This window comes from Myotis brandtii, unplaced genomic scaffold (assembly GCF_000412655.1).
Source record: "Myotis brandtii unplaced genomic scaffold, ASM41265v1 scaffold82, whole genome shotgun sequence".
In the NCBI taxonomy this organism is placed as follows: domain Eukaryota; kingdom Metazoa; phylum Chordata; class Mammalia; order Chiroptera; family Vespertilionidae; genus Myotis; species Myotis brandtii.
The window spans coordinates 460,266-476,617 of NW_005371324.1; the positions used below are offsets into that span (position 1 = coordinate 460,266).

Sequence of the window (16,352 nt, forward strand, 5' to 3'; positions counted from 1 at the left end):
TGTAATACCTTAATAAAGAAATTAAAGATTGAAAAAAATAAAATAAATTTAAATAGTTTTTTTAAAAAAAGAACTCATTGCAAAAAAAAAAAAAAAAAAAAAGGAACTCATTGCAATGACTTGATCTTCCCTTTGAGATAAGTGGGAAGCCCAGGGTTTCAACTGGAATTCTGGAATCCGGGTGAGAGGAGAGATAGACCTGGGACTGTAGACCATGGAGCTAAGCAGGACCCAAAGGATGATGTCCAAAGGCAAAGGAAGTAGAATAGATGGTCCAGAGAGGTGGTCTGAATAGGATCATTTGAAGGGACTGGCCAAGAGGTGAGAGCTGCCAGAGATGCCACAAAGGTGTGAGCAGGTGCAGAGAAATAGAGAGACTTGCCCTGAGGCATCCCTCTACATGCATGGTACTTCTTAGGAGTGAAAACGGTCAAGCAAATATTAAGGCCTAAATTTAAGCTATGGACACACAAACTGGAAATTAAAGCATGGATTTCAGTATACAGTGTAGCTGCAAAGTGGCTGATTCCATTAACTTAGGAGTCAGACAGACCTGGTTCAGACCCTGGCTCTGCCACTTACTGCTAGTGTCACCCTGGGAAAGCTAAAGTTTTATGTGCCTCTGTTTCTTCATCTATAAAATGGGTTCTTAGCTAAAGATTCATTAGATTCTGTTGGGGTGTGTGTGTGTGTGTGTCCCAGATAAATCTTAGTATTATTTGACACAAATAAATGTTAGTTATTATTATTCCAGAAATATTTCAGAGATATAACCAACAGGACTAATGATCATTTAGAGGAGAGTGAAGATGAATGGTAAGAGAATGTAAAAACATAAATAAATAAACTCTAAGTTTCTAGCTTGGTTGCTTGAAAGAATGCGTTAATCAAGATGAGAAGACAAAAGAGAAAAGCTGGTTTGGGGAAAAGAGAAAATGAGTTCAGTTTATAATGCGTTACATTTTAGGTAACTGGTTGATTAATCACATGGAGAAGTTATAAAAGAAAGCTGTTAGAAATATAGATCTGTTGCACAGGTACAAGTTCAAGGCTAGAAATTGTTCACAGAAAATAGAGAAAGGAAGGAGAGATAGAACCTTATGGTATTCCTAGATACCTAAACTTTCAGATGATTTTTGGTTATTGGATAGTCCTCTAGAATGTATAAAGTTCTACTTTATCTTGGAGGGATAATTGATTCCAAATTGGTTGAAAGCTTTTGAAATATCTATAACAATGACACTGAATGATCAAAGACCTGTGCATTTTATGATGATGATATTGTTATTAACTATTATTATTGTAATTCTTACATCTGCATTCCCACATCATTACCAGCTTTGTTGAGTCTGCCTCCCACTGCTATGGATTTCATGTTGCTATGGATTTCAAAACAAAACAAAACAAAAAAAGCACCAAGATTGCCTAAATAAAAAATAGTTCACTTGATCAGGACCTTTTCCTTTGAGAAAAGTGCATAAACATTCGTGATTAACTTCATGGGCTTTTGATTCTGACTGTCCCAAAAGGGTTTGGTTTGCTTTAGTTATTGTTGGTTTGGTTTGGTTTGGTTGTCTTCTTGCTTATTTCTTTATTTTGGGGTGTGTTCTAAGCACATAAGGTTTTTAAGTAAGTGATCTCCCCACAAATAACTACTTCTAACTCTTCTCTTGCTGTAAACAAGGCAGATGAATGCCCACTCACATGAACAATTTCTATCTATGAGATGAGAATGAGAATGTAATTTTTTTCAAATGAGCTTTGCTTTGAGACCCTGTCTTTTAAAGCTTCCATTTAAAAATTGTTGACAAAGCAAAGGGACCAATAGAGCATAAGATAGCTATCTCTAAACATTTTTTAAATTATCCTGTAATTTTGATTTTTCAAGATAACCATAAGCAACAATTGGCTAACATTTCCCTACTCTTGTTATGTCTGTACAGGTAACAGTTTCAGGTAATGTTTTTGTAAAAACATTAAGAGTTTTGATTATAATAATGATGATAGCAAAATATGTAGTGCTTATACTATGCCAAATACTAAGTACTTTATAAATATTAGCTCAATTATTTTGCATAACAATTCTACAATGCAGATTATTATTATCATCTTCATTTTATAGGCTGGGTAACTGAGGCACAGAGATGTTAAGTAACTTGCTGAATGTTCAGCTCAGAAATAACAAAGCCAGGACTCAAACTAAGGCTGAACAGTGCCAGAATTCACACTCTTAACTATTACACTGTCGGCTATTTTAAAGAATCACTTTGAAACCTCTGGAAGAATAATTACATGAGGAGAAGAATGAGAGGATTATTAGCTTGTCCTTTACATATCAATGTATAGTTCCACTTTTAACAAGTAAGTTTTGCTTTTAATATGAAGTTCATCAAATAAGACAAAATATTCTTCGGACACTTTGTAAAAATTCATATCCTGATGGACAAAAGTTGTATGAAAAGATATGCAACTCTCTTAGATACAAGGGAAATGCAAATTAAAACCACAGTGAGACATCATGGTAATTTAACCAAAATGACTAAAATTTAAAAGAAAAATAATACCAATTTTGGTAATAACAAAAGGAAACAATTGGATGTCAAACAATTAGAATTCTCTTACAGTACTGGTAGAAGCATGAATCAATCAAACCACTTTAGAGAACTATTTGACAGGATTCTAATAGTAAAGTTTAACATATATACATCAAGACCCAATAATTCCACTCCTAGATGTATACCCAACAGAAATGAACACATATAATATGTTCAATAAAAGACATATTTAAGAATGTTTATAGCAGCACTATTCATAATAGCCACAAACTAAAAAGAACCCAAATTTCAACCCAACAGTTGTTATAATAATAAAAATGAGATACTATATTGCATTGAAAAGAAAAAAACTATTGCTATGAACCACACATGTAAAAATCTCATAAACATAATGAGCAAGAAAAAACCCAACTATGTTCTGTATTACTAAGTGAAAGGAAACAAAACAATCAGAAAAGGCTACATATGGTAGGATTCCAAGCATATGGCATTCTGGAAAAAGGCAAGACTATGGAGGCAGTAAAAAGTTCAGTGATTGCCAAGCGTGGTAGTAGGAGAGGGGAGGGATGAGTAGACAGAGCACAGAGGGGTTTTAGTGTAGTGAAAATACTCTGTATGATGCTATTATAGTGAATATATGTCATTATACATTTGTCCAAACCTATAGAATGTACAACACCAAGAGTAAATGCTAATGTAAACTACAGACTTTGGGTGGTTGTGTGTCAATAGGTTCATCAGTTGTAACAAATGTACCATTCTGGTAGGCCATGTTGATAATGGGGGAGGCTGTGCACATGTGGGTATGGGAGCATATGGGAAATCTCTGTAGTTGCCTCTCAATTTTCCTGTGAACCTAAAACTGCCCTAACAATAAAATCTTAAAAAAAAACACACGACTATGCACTGTATGATTCCATTTATAGAGAGATCAAAACCAAGCAAAACCTAATATAAAATATTACTAGTAAAAGTGAGCAGACTAGCTCCTTGGGAACAGGAGGGAACTTGTGAGGAGATGGCAATGTTCTCTCTCTCAAGTACCAGGGTGTGTGCACACTGAAAACCCATTAGGTTGGACACTTAAGATTTATTCATTTTCCCATATATGCTTTACTTCAGTAAAAAATCATTTTCAAAGGTACATTGTTTTAGAGTTAAAAGCAATAACATAGCTCTGGCCGGTTGCTCAGTGGTTAGAGCGTCGGCCTGCACACCAGAGAGTCTTGGGTTCAATTCCCGGTGGGGGCATGTACCTGGGTTGTAGGTTCGATCCCTGCCCCAGGTAGGTCGGGATGCATGTGGAAGGGAACCAATCAATGTGTTTCTCTCACATCAATGTTTCTTTCTCTCTTCCCCTCCCCTCTGCCTTCCACTCTCAAAAAAAAAAAAAAAATCAATGGAAAAAATATCCTCACTCCTCAGGGTGAGGATGAAAAAAAAGAACTATAACATGAAAAAAGTACCTGGAAATAACATTATTCATATTATCATAAAATGCTATGCAAGCCTGCACCTTTCCTTTTGAAGTTCATGGCTTATCTTCAGAGGCATATTTGAAAAGTGATCAATTAAAAAGTGCTGGAACAGCTCCAGCCTGGATCCATTGTTAACAAAGGTTTCTGGCAGAAAGCTAAAAGCTACTGGATCTCCCAAGACAAGTTTTAAATGGTTGTACTTAGAAGAAATAGGAATTGCTCCATGCTGCTAAAGAAGAAAATATTTGTCTTCAAGTGGGGCAGAGATTAAAGAATCATTTTTTGTTTTTGTTTTCTTAATTTGTTTAATAGTCACACTATAAGAAACAGCCTCTTTGTTCACTGATTTGTGTACCAAGTCTCAAATATCGACAGTGTGGCTGGATTTTAAGATGGCAGACTAAGTACCTACTGCAGTCATCCTTCCCACAACAAATCCATAGTAATGATAGGAAAGATATTTTAGCAGGAGAAGGAGGAGAAAAGGAAACATAGAAGGAAAGAGGAGGAGAAAGCAAAAGAAGGAGGAGGAGGAAGAGGAAGGGGAAGGATAGAGGGAGGAGGGGGAAGAGCAGTAGCAGCAGCATAGCGGCATGGGGGCAGAAGGGGAATGAGAATTTTTGAGGAATTCCTGGGACAGAAAGCAAATATAATTGACTCAAAAGAGAAAACATAATTGTAATTGTGAGCAAAAACCATTGTGGAAGGTAGATGCAACACAAAGTGGGTTTTGTTTCCAAAAGTGTTTTATACCAGAGGGTTATATACTTTACACTTAGGAGCAGCGTAGCCATATGATGAGAAACATGGAATTTTTTTTAAATGGGTAAGATTGGCCTATCCAGTGTGGCTCAGTGGTTGAGCATCAACCTATGAACCAGGAGGTCACGGCTTGATTCCCAGTTAGGATACATGCCCGGGTTGTGGGCTTTGATCCCTAGTAGGAGGTGTGCAGAAGGCAGCCAATCAATGACTCTCTTATCATTGATGGTTCTATCTTTTGTTCCCTCTCCCTTTCTCTCTGAAACATATATATGTAATATATATATATGTAATATATATGTGCAATTTTTTAAATATATTTTATTGATTTTCTACAGAGAGGAGGGGAGAGGAATAGAGAGTTAGAAACATCGATGAGTGAGAAACATCGATCAGCTGCCTCCTTGGATGTACCACAACCAAGGTACATGCCCTTCACCAGAATCGAACCTGGGACCCTTCAGTCCGCAGGCCGACGCTCTATCCACTGAGCCAAACTGGTTAGGGCTATATGTAATATTTTTAATGGGTAAGATCATTTGCTCACTCACAGGAAGGAGGAAATAGAAGAGGATTCAGTTCAACGTTCACTGAATATCTTCTACATGGCCAGGCTTGGCTAAACACTACAAGTACTGTGATTGAACCAAAAAAAAAGTCCACTGATCCTGAATACAGCCTACTGTGTGCAATGAAGAAGGAGGACAGAGAGCAAATCACTTACACTAACCTTAGAGGTCAGAGAAGGTTTCCTGGAGGAGATGACACCCTACCACAGGTCTTAAAGGATGAATTAGAATCCGTGTGCCAGAGTGGTGAAAAGCTGTGTGCTATACAATGGAGCTCGTGTGTAATACTAACAAATGTGGATTTCATTTGGAAAGGTTTTAAGTAGGATGGTGATTTGTCTAATTCTGAATTTTTTTATAGATCATTCTCATTGCCATTTGGAAGGTGGGTCTAAAGCAGTGGTTCTTAACCTTCTGGCCCTTTAAATACAGTTCCTCATGTTGTGACCCAACCATAAAATTATTTTTGTTGCTACTTCATAACCGTAATGTTGCTACTGTTATAAATCGTAATGTAAATATCTGATATGCAGGATGGTCTTAGGCGACCCCTGTGAAAGGGTCGTTCGACCGCCAAAGGGGTCGCGACCCACAGGTTGAGAACCACTGGTCTAAAGGGATAAGACTGGTAGCAGCCAGCCACAGAATTGGAAGGCAATTTTAGGTGCCTGGGTCAGAAGGGCTTAGGGCCTGCAACAGGGCAGAGTAAGGAGAGAGAAAAAGGAATAGGCAGAGCTGATGAAAAAAAAGGAAGAAGGCTTGGAGAGTATCCAAGAATTGGGCTTTTTAAACTGGAAGACAGTTGTGGCATTAACTAAAAACTAGCTCTGAGAAGAACAAGCAAGTTTGGAATAGAAAAAAAAAATGTTTTTTCCCATTTTTGACATGGTGCATTCCTGTAAGATTGCTAAGTGGACATATCTGAAAGTGAGTTATATGATTCTGAAACTTAGGAGAGAGATTAAGAGTAGGAATATGGATTTGGAAGGTTATGGATTTTTAAGTGATACTTAAACCCCTGAGAGTAAGTAATAGCCTCCAAGAAGAGAGGGTAGAGATTGAAGAGCTCTAGGCCAAGGGCACAACTCCAGAGAACACTGACATTTAAGGAGTAGATACAAGAAAATTCCACAAAGGAGTCTATAAAGTGGAAAGATTGGGAAAGTATGAAAAGAGTCCTGAGAGAATGATGACTTGGAAACAATAGAGCGTAATTTCCAGAAAGAGCACATCTAATGCAAGAGAGAGGCCCAGTAAGTCATGTGTTCATCAGATTTGACAGTATGGAGGTCACTGTTTCTTTGGCAAGAGCAGTTTTATTGGAGTGTAGGGATGGAAGTTTATGTGTTATGGTCAGAAAGGAAATGGGAAGTGGAGAGTATAATTGTAGACCAGAAACAACCCCAAAGGGAATGAGAAAGATTGAGTAACAGGTAGAGGAAGACATGGGATTGAGAGATCCTGTTTTCCTTTTGTTTCAGTCATGGAAAAGACTTAACTATATCTACACAGTGAATGGGAAGGAGAAGAGGATAAAAACTACAGGAAATCAAAGGAATTATTCATGGAGTGATGTGCTGAAGCATCAGAGAGGGAATGGGATTCAGGAGCAAGACTGAACCAGGAGAAAAGTATAGGTATAGTAAGCAGGTGATAAAAGAGAACAAGGATTTGGCCAATAACATGTTTGGTGGTCTGAAGAATTCCATTTATTTCCATGAAGTACAGAGAAGGTATCCCATAATGGGGGTGGTTGTTGATTAAGAGGTTTGAGGCAAGTGGTAAAGGTTGGCAACAGTCCCTGTGGGAGTAAATTGAGCAATAACAAATAACAGGATTGTGCAGCAGTGTTGAGAACCCACAAAGACCATGAATTTATAGTCACTAATCTGCACATTTGTGAGTTTTTATTTTCTAGTATCACTCAGTACCCTGGGATAGTAACAGAGAGGAAGAATTATGGTGTTTTTCCAGAGCTGGAGTTTTGCCAGGAGAGTGAAACAGAAGATGGGGACTAGGGAGTTGAGTATGTTAGTGAGATACTGATCCAGGTGATCAATGCATGATCTAAGCTAGGCTCTTAGGCTAAAACAAGGCTTTGATACTGGAAATATCAAAGGACTAAAAGTTAAAATAGAGAACAACTAAACTAGAAAGATAAGAGGTTGTGTCAGAAACACAGGGTCTGTTAAGCTAGATTTTAAATGGGGGGAGGGAAGCGAGAGAGCACTGGAGTGGTAATTTGGAAATACAGAGACTCGTGTATTCTGGAAAAAGAGAATCAGATGTGTAAAGACAGAGACATTCACAGAGGAACAGCAAGAGTTTCAGTGTAACCAGAGCACACATTGCACAGAGACAAGTGACATCAAATCAAGGTGGAAACAAATATTAGGCCAGATGGTGTAAAGCCTAAAAAATGTGGGCATTAGTTCCTCGAAGAGGCCTGGAGCCAGCAAAAGTTCTCAGACAGGGGAGTCCCATATGGCTACAGCTGAGCAGGGGCTCCTCCATGGGGGCTGAGCTCCAGGCCAAGCTCTGCTTGCCAAGGCATCCACCCCACTCTGTGGCTCCTTCAGTGGGAGAAAGATCTTTTCTGTAATGTACAGACTAGTACACCTCCAGAGGAGGAGCCCTTTTCCAAATCATCCACCTAAGGGGATGTCTTTGCTATTGGCTGACAGTGGGTTTGAGTGGAGTGACCATCAGATGAACTTTTCAGGATGACCTCTCTGGCCATGGTATAGGAGATGACCTAGAATGAAGACACACAGTAAGCAGTTATCAAGAAGAAAGAGAGACCAGACCCAGAAGCAAGATCTGTAGTAGAAGTAACACTGGGTGCCTTATGGACGTAGGGACAGTGGAAAAAGGACAAGTTGAAGATGACTTGGATTCATTCTCCACTTAAAGGGGATCGAGCCGGCAACCCGGCATGTGCTCTAACCAGGAATCGAACTGTGATCTGGTTCATAGGTCGGCACTCAACCACTGAGTCACACCAGCCAGGCCATGGCTGTGTTTTTACTGATTCACAACCGATAAGAATTTGAAAGTAGCCCTCGCCAGTTTGGCTCAGTGGATAGCGCATCGGCCTGCGGACTGAAGGGTCCCAGGTTCGATTCCTGTCAAGGGCACATGCCTGATTTGTAGGCTCGATCCCCTGTGTGGAGCGGGGAGGAGCCAGCCAATCAATGATTCTTTCTCATCATTGATGTTTCTATCTCTTTCTCCCTCTCCCTTTCTCTCTGAAATCAATAAAAAAATATTTTTTAAAAAGAATTTGAAAGTAAAGGTTTAGGAACTTTTATAGTAATTAAATAATCTCTATTGAATTATGTAACAAAATATTGAGGCTTCTATTTTGTATATCTTTGTGTTTTTATTTTACTTTTTTATAATTAATTTTTATTATATTTTATAACAATATAAGTCCACAGCAAGTTAGAAATTTTAAAAATTTGGTCTTTTACACAGAGGAGGAAAAAGTGAATAAAAACAAATTACATTTTACCTTACCCACTTTGAATTTATATTTTAAAGGCCTATTTCATTTTACATTAAATTGTCATTTTAAAAAATTATTTCTGCTTTAGGCTTATATGCATTGCTGGAAACTCTTTTATCAAACACCTTATCAAACTCTTTTATTTGAAACCTTATCAAAAACAGGTGATAAGGTTTTGGTTTAGCAATACTAGCTCATTTTCTAAGAGGAACCACATGTCAGGTAACACAGAGAAGTTCTTAATTCCTGTTGGAAAGGGAGGTACTCTCCCTTTTAAGAAGAAAATTAAGTCACTCTCTTCTCATTGGAAACAGCTAATCATAGGGTTTCAAACTATTAATGTAGAGACACCTTTTTTAAATATGAGGAAGCCTGCACAGGGAGGATAATTTTCCAAGATCATACAGCTAGTGAACGGAGAGGTCTGAATTCAAACCCGAGACACTGAACCTGACACTCTACCCTGACAACGCCTGCACTCTTTCTGCCGCTCCACCCTCAACGAGCTCCAGTGGGAACCTGAGAGTGAAGGCTTATGTAAGCTTCTCTTCCAGGGACCTAAAATCCGGGAATAATGCGGAGTGCTTATGAATCTCCTTAATGTGTAAATTTCCTCGTTCTGCTTAGAGCTTTCTGCACATAGACAAGATTAATGCTTGTCCCAAACTGATTTGCACATCACTCAGGAATATTTCAGGGGAGAGGAAAGTCAACACTCTCCACGCCAGCTGTCTCGATGCTGAGACTGGTTCAATCTAGGTGACCAATCAACATGCTCCACAAGCAAACCACCTGGGTCCTCTTCAGGAAGTAAGTGGGATAGCAGTTAGCAAACAAGTGAATATCCCTGAGAAATAGCAAGTCTTTGAAGAGATCCCGTAGTCACTGTGAGGAATCCAGAAACTGCATTAATTAATTGAATCCATGTCTGTTCAGGGAACTAAACAACTTTACTACTTCAGAGAAATATCTGCACACAAAAAAAAACCCTGAAAATGCTAATCAGTTATTTGGCTCTCTTATCTAGATAATGCCAGAAAAATGTAGATTTTTGGCATGGTTTAGTTTTAACTTGAGAACATAGCATTTAACTCAGCTATATTATTGTTCACCAACATTAAGATTAACAACTCTGCTTTTTTACCACACTCTAAAACATTTAGCAGAGTATTTTATCTTCCTTGTACACATTGGTGACTTTTATTTTTATAAGAGTTCATTTGGGCCAAATCTGAGGACAATTGCTGGGAAGCAGGATCTAAAGTGCTCCCACTAGTGACTTTTTAAAGTCAGAAAGTGAATGATTCCTCAGTTCTTAGCCTCAATGAAATCAGCTGGTTGTGTGCAATGGATGTAGCCCCTTCAATAACAGAAAAATCCAGATTTTTTTTTCCAATAAAGCTAATGGGTGAAAGGGTGAAGGTTGGCAAAAGACAAACTTCCAGTTATAAGATAAATAATTCCTGGGAATGTAATGTACAGCATAGTGACTCGTATTAACAATACTGTATTGTGTATTCGAAAGTTGCTGTGAGATAAATCTTTCAAGGTCTCGTCACGAGAAAACAAGTTTTGTCAATATGAATGGTGATGGATGCTAACTAAACTTGTTGTGGTAATCACTTCACAATATGTACATATATCACATTATGTTGTACGCCTAATACAATGTTCTATGCCAATTAAATCAATATGGAAAGAATAAATATGAAGCTCATTGTGCATCGCAAGATAAACTTTAAGCATGTAGACCTGGTCTGAGATTTCAATGGCATTAGATTGGAATCTTCGGGTGTGAGCAATGAGTGTTTTTTTTAAGTCAACCTTCAGCTGACTGTTACATAAAGTCTTAGTTGGTCTTGATTAGAATCTGTCTAGCCATCTTTGGGGAGCTGAGATACAGATGGCATATACCAGTGATGCTGTAGGATTATGTGGGACACAGTAAAAAAAAAAAAATGTTTTAACCAGAAAAATAAAACAGAATAAAATCTAATTACATGGAGTTTCTCTTAAAACAAAAATTGATTGAGTTCTGCCCAAAGTGGCTTGTTGTTTCCTGTGCCAGGAACTACTGTGCAGGCCCAGCAGGAAGTGTGCTACAGAGCAGGATCGCATTACACCCTTGTTTTATGGTTCATTTCACTTATTTAATGCAATCCGAGAACCTGTAAAAGGAACATGTTAGAAGGAGGGAATAGGCTTTTTGTCTTGTTTGGTTTTGTTTTGTTTTTTTAAGTTTCTTTGAATCAAAACATTTGTTTTTACAAGGTGCTTATAGCCCCAGAGAGGCAGGACTTCCAGCGTTGCATGGTGAAGACATTTCTCTTTGTCACAAAATGTAAAGCAAGACACGGCGTTGAGTTATGTCTAGCACAGAGTTATGCCTTTCCTTGCCGTCCTAATCACGTAGTCTTAAACCTGAAGAATTACAACCATGCCCATGAATGGTCTCAATCGTTTTGAATCCATATAAGCTCCTCCTAGGGTCTCTAACTTGATAGAGAGCCCCTGGTGGTGGGGAAGGTGGGGGGGTAGGGTAGGAATATGTTTAAGGTGCACAATCGCGATGTATTTGTCAAGCAAAAGAATGAGTTCATTTGGCTCTACTGCTTGAAGATGTGTGAACTGAACAGCTGGATTCCCTTGCAGTGGCAGACGCCGCTCCTCACACGCTGTCTGTTTTCCTCTCCAGAGACCTCAGCATGAACAACATCAGTCAGCTGCCCCCGAGTCCTCTGCACAGCCTCCGCTTCCTAGAGGAGCTGTAAGTATCACTGTGGCCACGATGCGTCCAGTCAGCGCTGGACACATTCTTGTGTTTGTCTCTCAGACTTACTGTGGGAACCAGATAAAACAAGGCAGGAAAGCTGTCAGCACCAACAATTTTGGCACATGAGGAAGCACTTAGTTGGGAGGGGGAAATAGAAGAATTGCTTGTGATTCTGGAAATCAACTTATAAAAGAGTTTACCATGAGGCTACGGCATTCTAAGGTGAGACTGGGCCAAACAAATTAAAATTTTAAAACAAAAGGCCGTTTAAAAGAGCTGGATGGCTCTTTGGAAATAGTTAAGCAGCAGGATATTAAAAGTTTGAATGCTGGTTCATGTTTATTAAAATAGTAAGAAAAGCTATAATCAAAACCAAAAACTGCTGCTTGGTTCGGTTTGGGTCAGGGAGTCCACATTTCATAGCACCAAAGCTTTTTGTCCTGATCACTTTTAATTACTATTTTCCTACTTTTAAATTTAGCTTCCCTCAAGGCTTGAACAGAAAAGCATGAAATCCACCATAGACTTAGAACCATGCTCTCCTAAATTCACTGTGGGGGGAAAAAATTAAATTAAAAACAAGGAAGCTAAATTGGCTAATGATACACAGAGGAATCTTGATTAAGTCTCGTAATCAATTTCCAGAAGATGAAAAAGAACTGTATAAACCAAAAATCTGCATTTAAAAATTAATTTGATCCTCTTACCCTTTTGAGTGATGGGGACTAAGGAAGTGAAGTACCATGGTAGTCTTCATGAAGAAAGTTTGGCACCATCCGTTGAGTAAATCCTCTGATTTCTGATTAAAGGAATTGTTTAGGCAATGACCTCTTTTTAAAATACTTGTTTTTTATAAATCCTAAAAGTCAGGGTCCGATTTGGGGAGTAATTTAAATTGTTGATGCACCACACGATCCTCTATGGGAGGTAGAAAGAATGTTCCATCATAATCAAATGACATTACATCAATCTCTTTTTCCCCAAAAAGGATAATATTCAAATTTCTCCCCTTTAGTTTATATTTATTTTGGTAGCATTATATTTTTAACAAATGCTATTGTTTTAATACTTAAATCAGCTGAATGTACCTACATTGTTATGGAGGGGTTTGCTGGGGAGGCTTAGATCACTGGACTGTACAGTAGGTTTTACTCATTCAATGAATGGATTTTCACTGTGGGTTATTCAGGAGCCTTTTTTTTTCTTTTCTTTTATCTCTGGCCATTTTTTTCTTTTTTCTCCTTACCTGAGGCTATTTTTCTATTGTTTTTTTTTTGTTTTTGTTTTTTTTTAGAGAGAGAGAGTGGAAGGGAGGGGGTGAGACAGAGAAACATCAATGTAAGAGAGACACATCAATTGGTTGCCTCTCGCATGCACCTGCAACCGAGATACGTTCCCTTGACTGGAATCAAACCTGCAACCTTTCAGTCCACGGGCCGATGTTTTATCCACTGAGCCAAACCAGCGAGGGCTATCTCTGGCCCTTCTTGTGACTAAAGTTTAACCTTCATCAAGGTTGGGATAATGTCTGTCTTCATCACAGCTGGTATGCAATACATAATAAATTTTTGATGAATGAATGAACTAATAAAAAAAGAAAAATGTGTAAAAGGAGCTTCTTATAGAAGTTAGCTGCCTTAGATAAAAGTAACAGATTAGTTGACATTAGCCAATATTTTTAAAAATTAATTTTAGTAAATTTCAAACATCAAGGTTATTTTCTTATTTACATCCTTATCCTCCCACCCTCACCATAATTAATATACAATACTTAGTCCTCTTTATCCTCATATTTTTAAGGCATTCATTTCCTATCCTTTTCTCTTTAATTTCCTTAATATGTAATGGAAGAAGGACACCCCAACTTAATACCACAAACTGAATCAACAATAATTCACTTCCCCAAGGACTTTATTTAATAGAATTCCTCCCTCAATGACCCAACTTATTCAAAATAACTCCTTTCTTCATGAGGTGAATGTTCATTCTCTTCCAAGGCCAGTTTTTCAAAAGACAATTGAGAAAAATCAGGAAGAAAGAGAGGGAGGGAACTACTATTTGAAAATGCTGTTTTTCTGAATTGCCTTTTTTTTATATCTCTGGAAACTCCATCAAGTATCTTGACCATGGAATCAGAATTTCAGAAATAGAGGACACCTTTTTAAGACTGTTCATTCCATTTTCTCATTCTGTTCTTGAATTCCCTCTGCTGAGCTGGCCAACTTGCTGAATTTAAAGACCACTTTCCCATATATAATTCTGTGTTGCATCTAACATGTTTTGAAGACATCATTATTTATTTAGTGGCAAAAGGGGGTAGTATTTATAGAACCTGGAAAAATGATCAACTCTGCTTGGTTTATTACTTTATTCCCCAGGCTAAATTTATGGGTTGCCTTTGTTACGTTGTTAATTGTTTCTATTAGATTTACCTATGTTTAAGTCTATGTTCTCTTCTAGAATATAAAATCTTCAAAATAATATAATTATAATGACAACAGTAATAGTTTACATTGTGCAAAATATTTTACCCATACTATCGCATTGAATCCTCTTACTAACCCCATAAAGTTAGGTATTATTTCCAGTTCACAGATTTTTTGAAAATATATTTTTATTGATTTCAGAGAGGAAGGGAGAGGGAGAGATAAAAACATCAATGATGAGAAAGAATCATTGATCGGCTGCCTCCTGCATGCCCCATGCTGGGGATCAAGCCCACAGCCCAGGTTATGTGCCGTCACCGGGAATTGAATCGTGACCTCCGAGTTCACAGGTCAACACTCAACCACTGAGTCACACTGGCCAGGCCAGTTCACGATATTTTTTACAAAACTAAAGTACAGAGAAATAAGGAACTTGCCAAGACAATGAAGTCAGAATGTGCCAGAGCTAAGATCCAAACTCACTTTCAGAGCCAGACTCAGAAAATAGAAAGAAGTTTAGGAATTGCGTATTTAATCTGTGCTTTTCTTTCCCTCGACAGTGCCTAGCACAGTAGTTTACACAGTGGAACACATTATTTTTATATATATACTAGAGGCCCAATGCACAAAATTCGTGCAAAAGAGGGCCTTCCTTCCCCTGGCTGCCGGCACCCGCTTCCTTCTGGCACCCAGGACCCAGGCTTCCCTCGCAGCCTGGGCTTCCTTGGCAGCCCCAGCTTTGTCTGGAAGGATGTCCAGTCTAATTAGCATATTATGCTTTTATTATTATAGATATATTTTTATTGATTTCAGAGAGGGAGAGAGAGATAGAAACATCAATGATGAGAGAGAATCATTGATCAGTCAGCTGCCTCCTGCACGCCCCCCACTGGGGATCGAGCCGGCAACCCAGGCATGTGCCCTTGACCGGAATCAAACCTGGGACCCCTTCAGTCCGCAGGCTGATGCTCTATCCATTAGCCAAACCAGCTAGGGTTACACAGTGGAACACTTTAAAGTGTTGTTTGAACTGAGTTTCGTAATAATAGTGTGTCTGTCTATGTGTATATGTGAGGGAATGAAAAAGAAGGAATGAGAGAGAAAGCAACCAAGAGCTATCTACCTAGGAGATAGGGATTGGATATCCAGGTTATTCATTCACTAGTATTACATATTGGCTATGAGAAAAGTGTCATCAGAATTTCCAGGTGTAGAATTTCATCAATTTAGCATTGCTCAACAGGTACAAAATCTTAATTAATGTTGTTCCATATCTATGCATATAATTAAGCAGCATATTTCATATAGGATTCTAACTGAACTAACAAATGACCAAACATACAGCTGGATACAGACATTTAGATAGCTGTCATTGTGTGTGTGTGTGTGTGTGTGTGTGTGTGTGTGTGTGTGAATATGTACTTTCGTTATGACAATTAAGGCATTGTTCTGAAAGTATTCTTTCATTTAGTTTATTCTGCTCATCTCTGTGCTTTACCTCTTTATCTATTAAATAAAACTCTCACCCCAAAACTCAATTTTTAAAAATCACAGTTAATAAATCCAAGTTACCACTCTTCCCCTTACTGTTCATTTCCCAATACAGGGTGGGGTGAAAGTAAGTTTACATTATGTTCGTATGGAAAATAATACAATCATTAACAAATAATGATACAATAAACTCTGTTTTGCCTACTCACAACTGTAAACCTACTTTTGCCCCACCCTGTATATCATATTCCTAGTTTAATTTATTTAACTATGTTTTAAACCTGTAGACAGCCATGGTTCATTCCTCATTCATCACTGGAACTTATCAACAGTGCCATAGTTTAAAAACTTATGGACACAGACAACAGTGTGATGATTGCCGGGGGAAGGGGCATTAAGCAAGGTGGAGGAGGGTATATAGACAGATAAATGGTAATGGACGGAGGCTTGACTTGGGATGGTGAACACACAATGCAGTGTACAGATGATGTGTTGTAGAATTCTGCACCTGAAACCTGTATAATTTTGTTAATCAGTGTCACCCAATAAATTCAATAAAAAGGGAAAAAATAAAATTTGTTTTGAGTCTTTAAAAAAATAATAAAGTAGCCCTGGCCAGTTTTGCTCAGTGGATAGAGCATCGGCCTGTGGACTGAAGGGTTCGTGGTTCGATTCTGGTCAGGGGCAACATGCCTGGGTGGCAGGCTCAATCCCCAGTAAGGGATGTGCAGGAGGCAGCCAATCAATGATTCTCTCTCATTATTGATGTTTCTATCTCTCTCTCCCTCTC

General features: G+C 38.3%; 1 protein-coding gene across 1 annotated transcript in view; it reads left to right on the forward strand.

The window, feature by feature from the left end:
- Positions 1-16,352, forward strand: part of LGR5 (leucine-rich repeat containing G protein-coupled receptor 5) — a 151,402-nt gene that overhangs the window by 46,972 nt on the left and 88,078 nt on the right. The window contains exon 2 of the mRNA XM_014531688.1: positions 11,568-11,639. Within this exon, the coding sequence (XP_014387174.1) occupies positions 11,568-11,639 (72 nt within the window). The remainder of the gene's footprint in view (positions 1-11,567; positions 11,640-16,352) is intronic.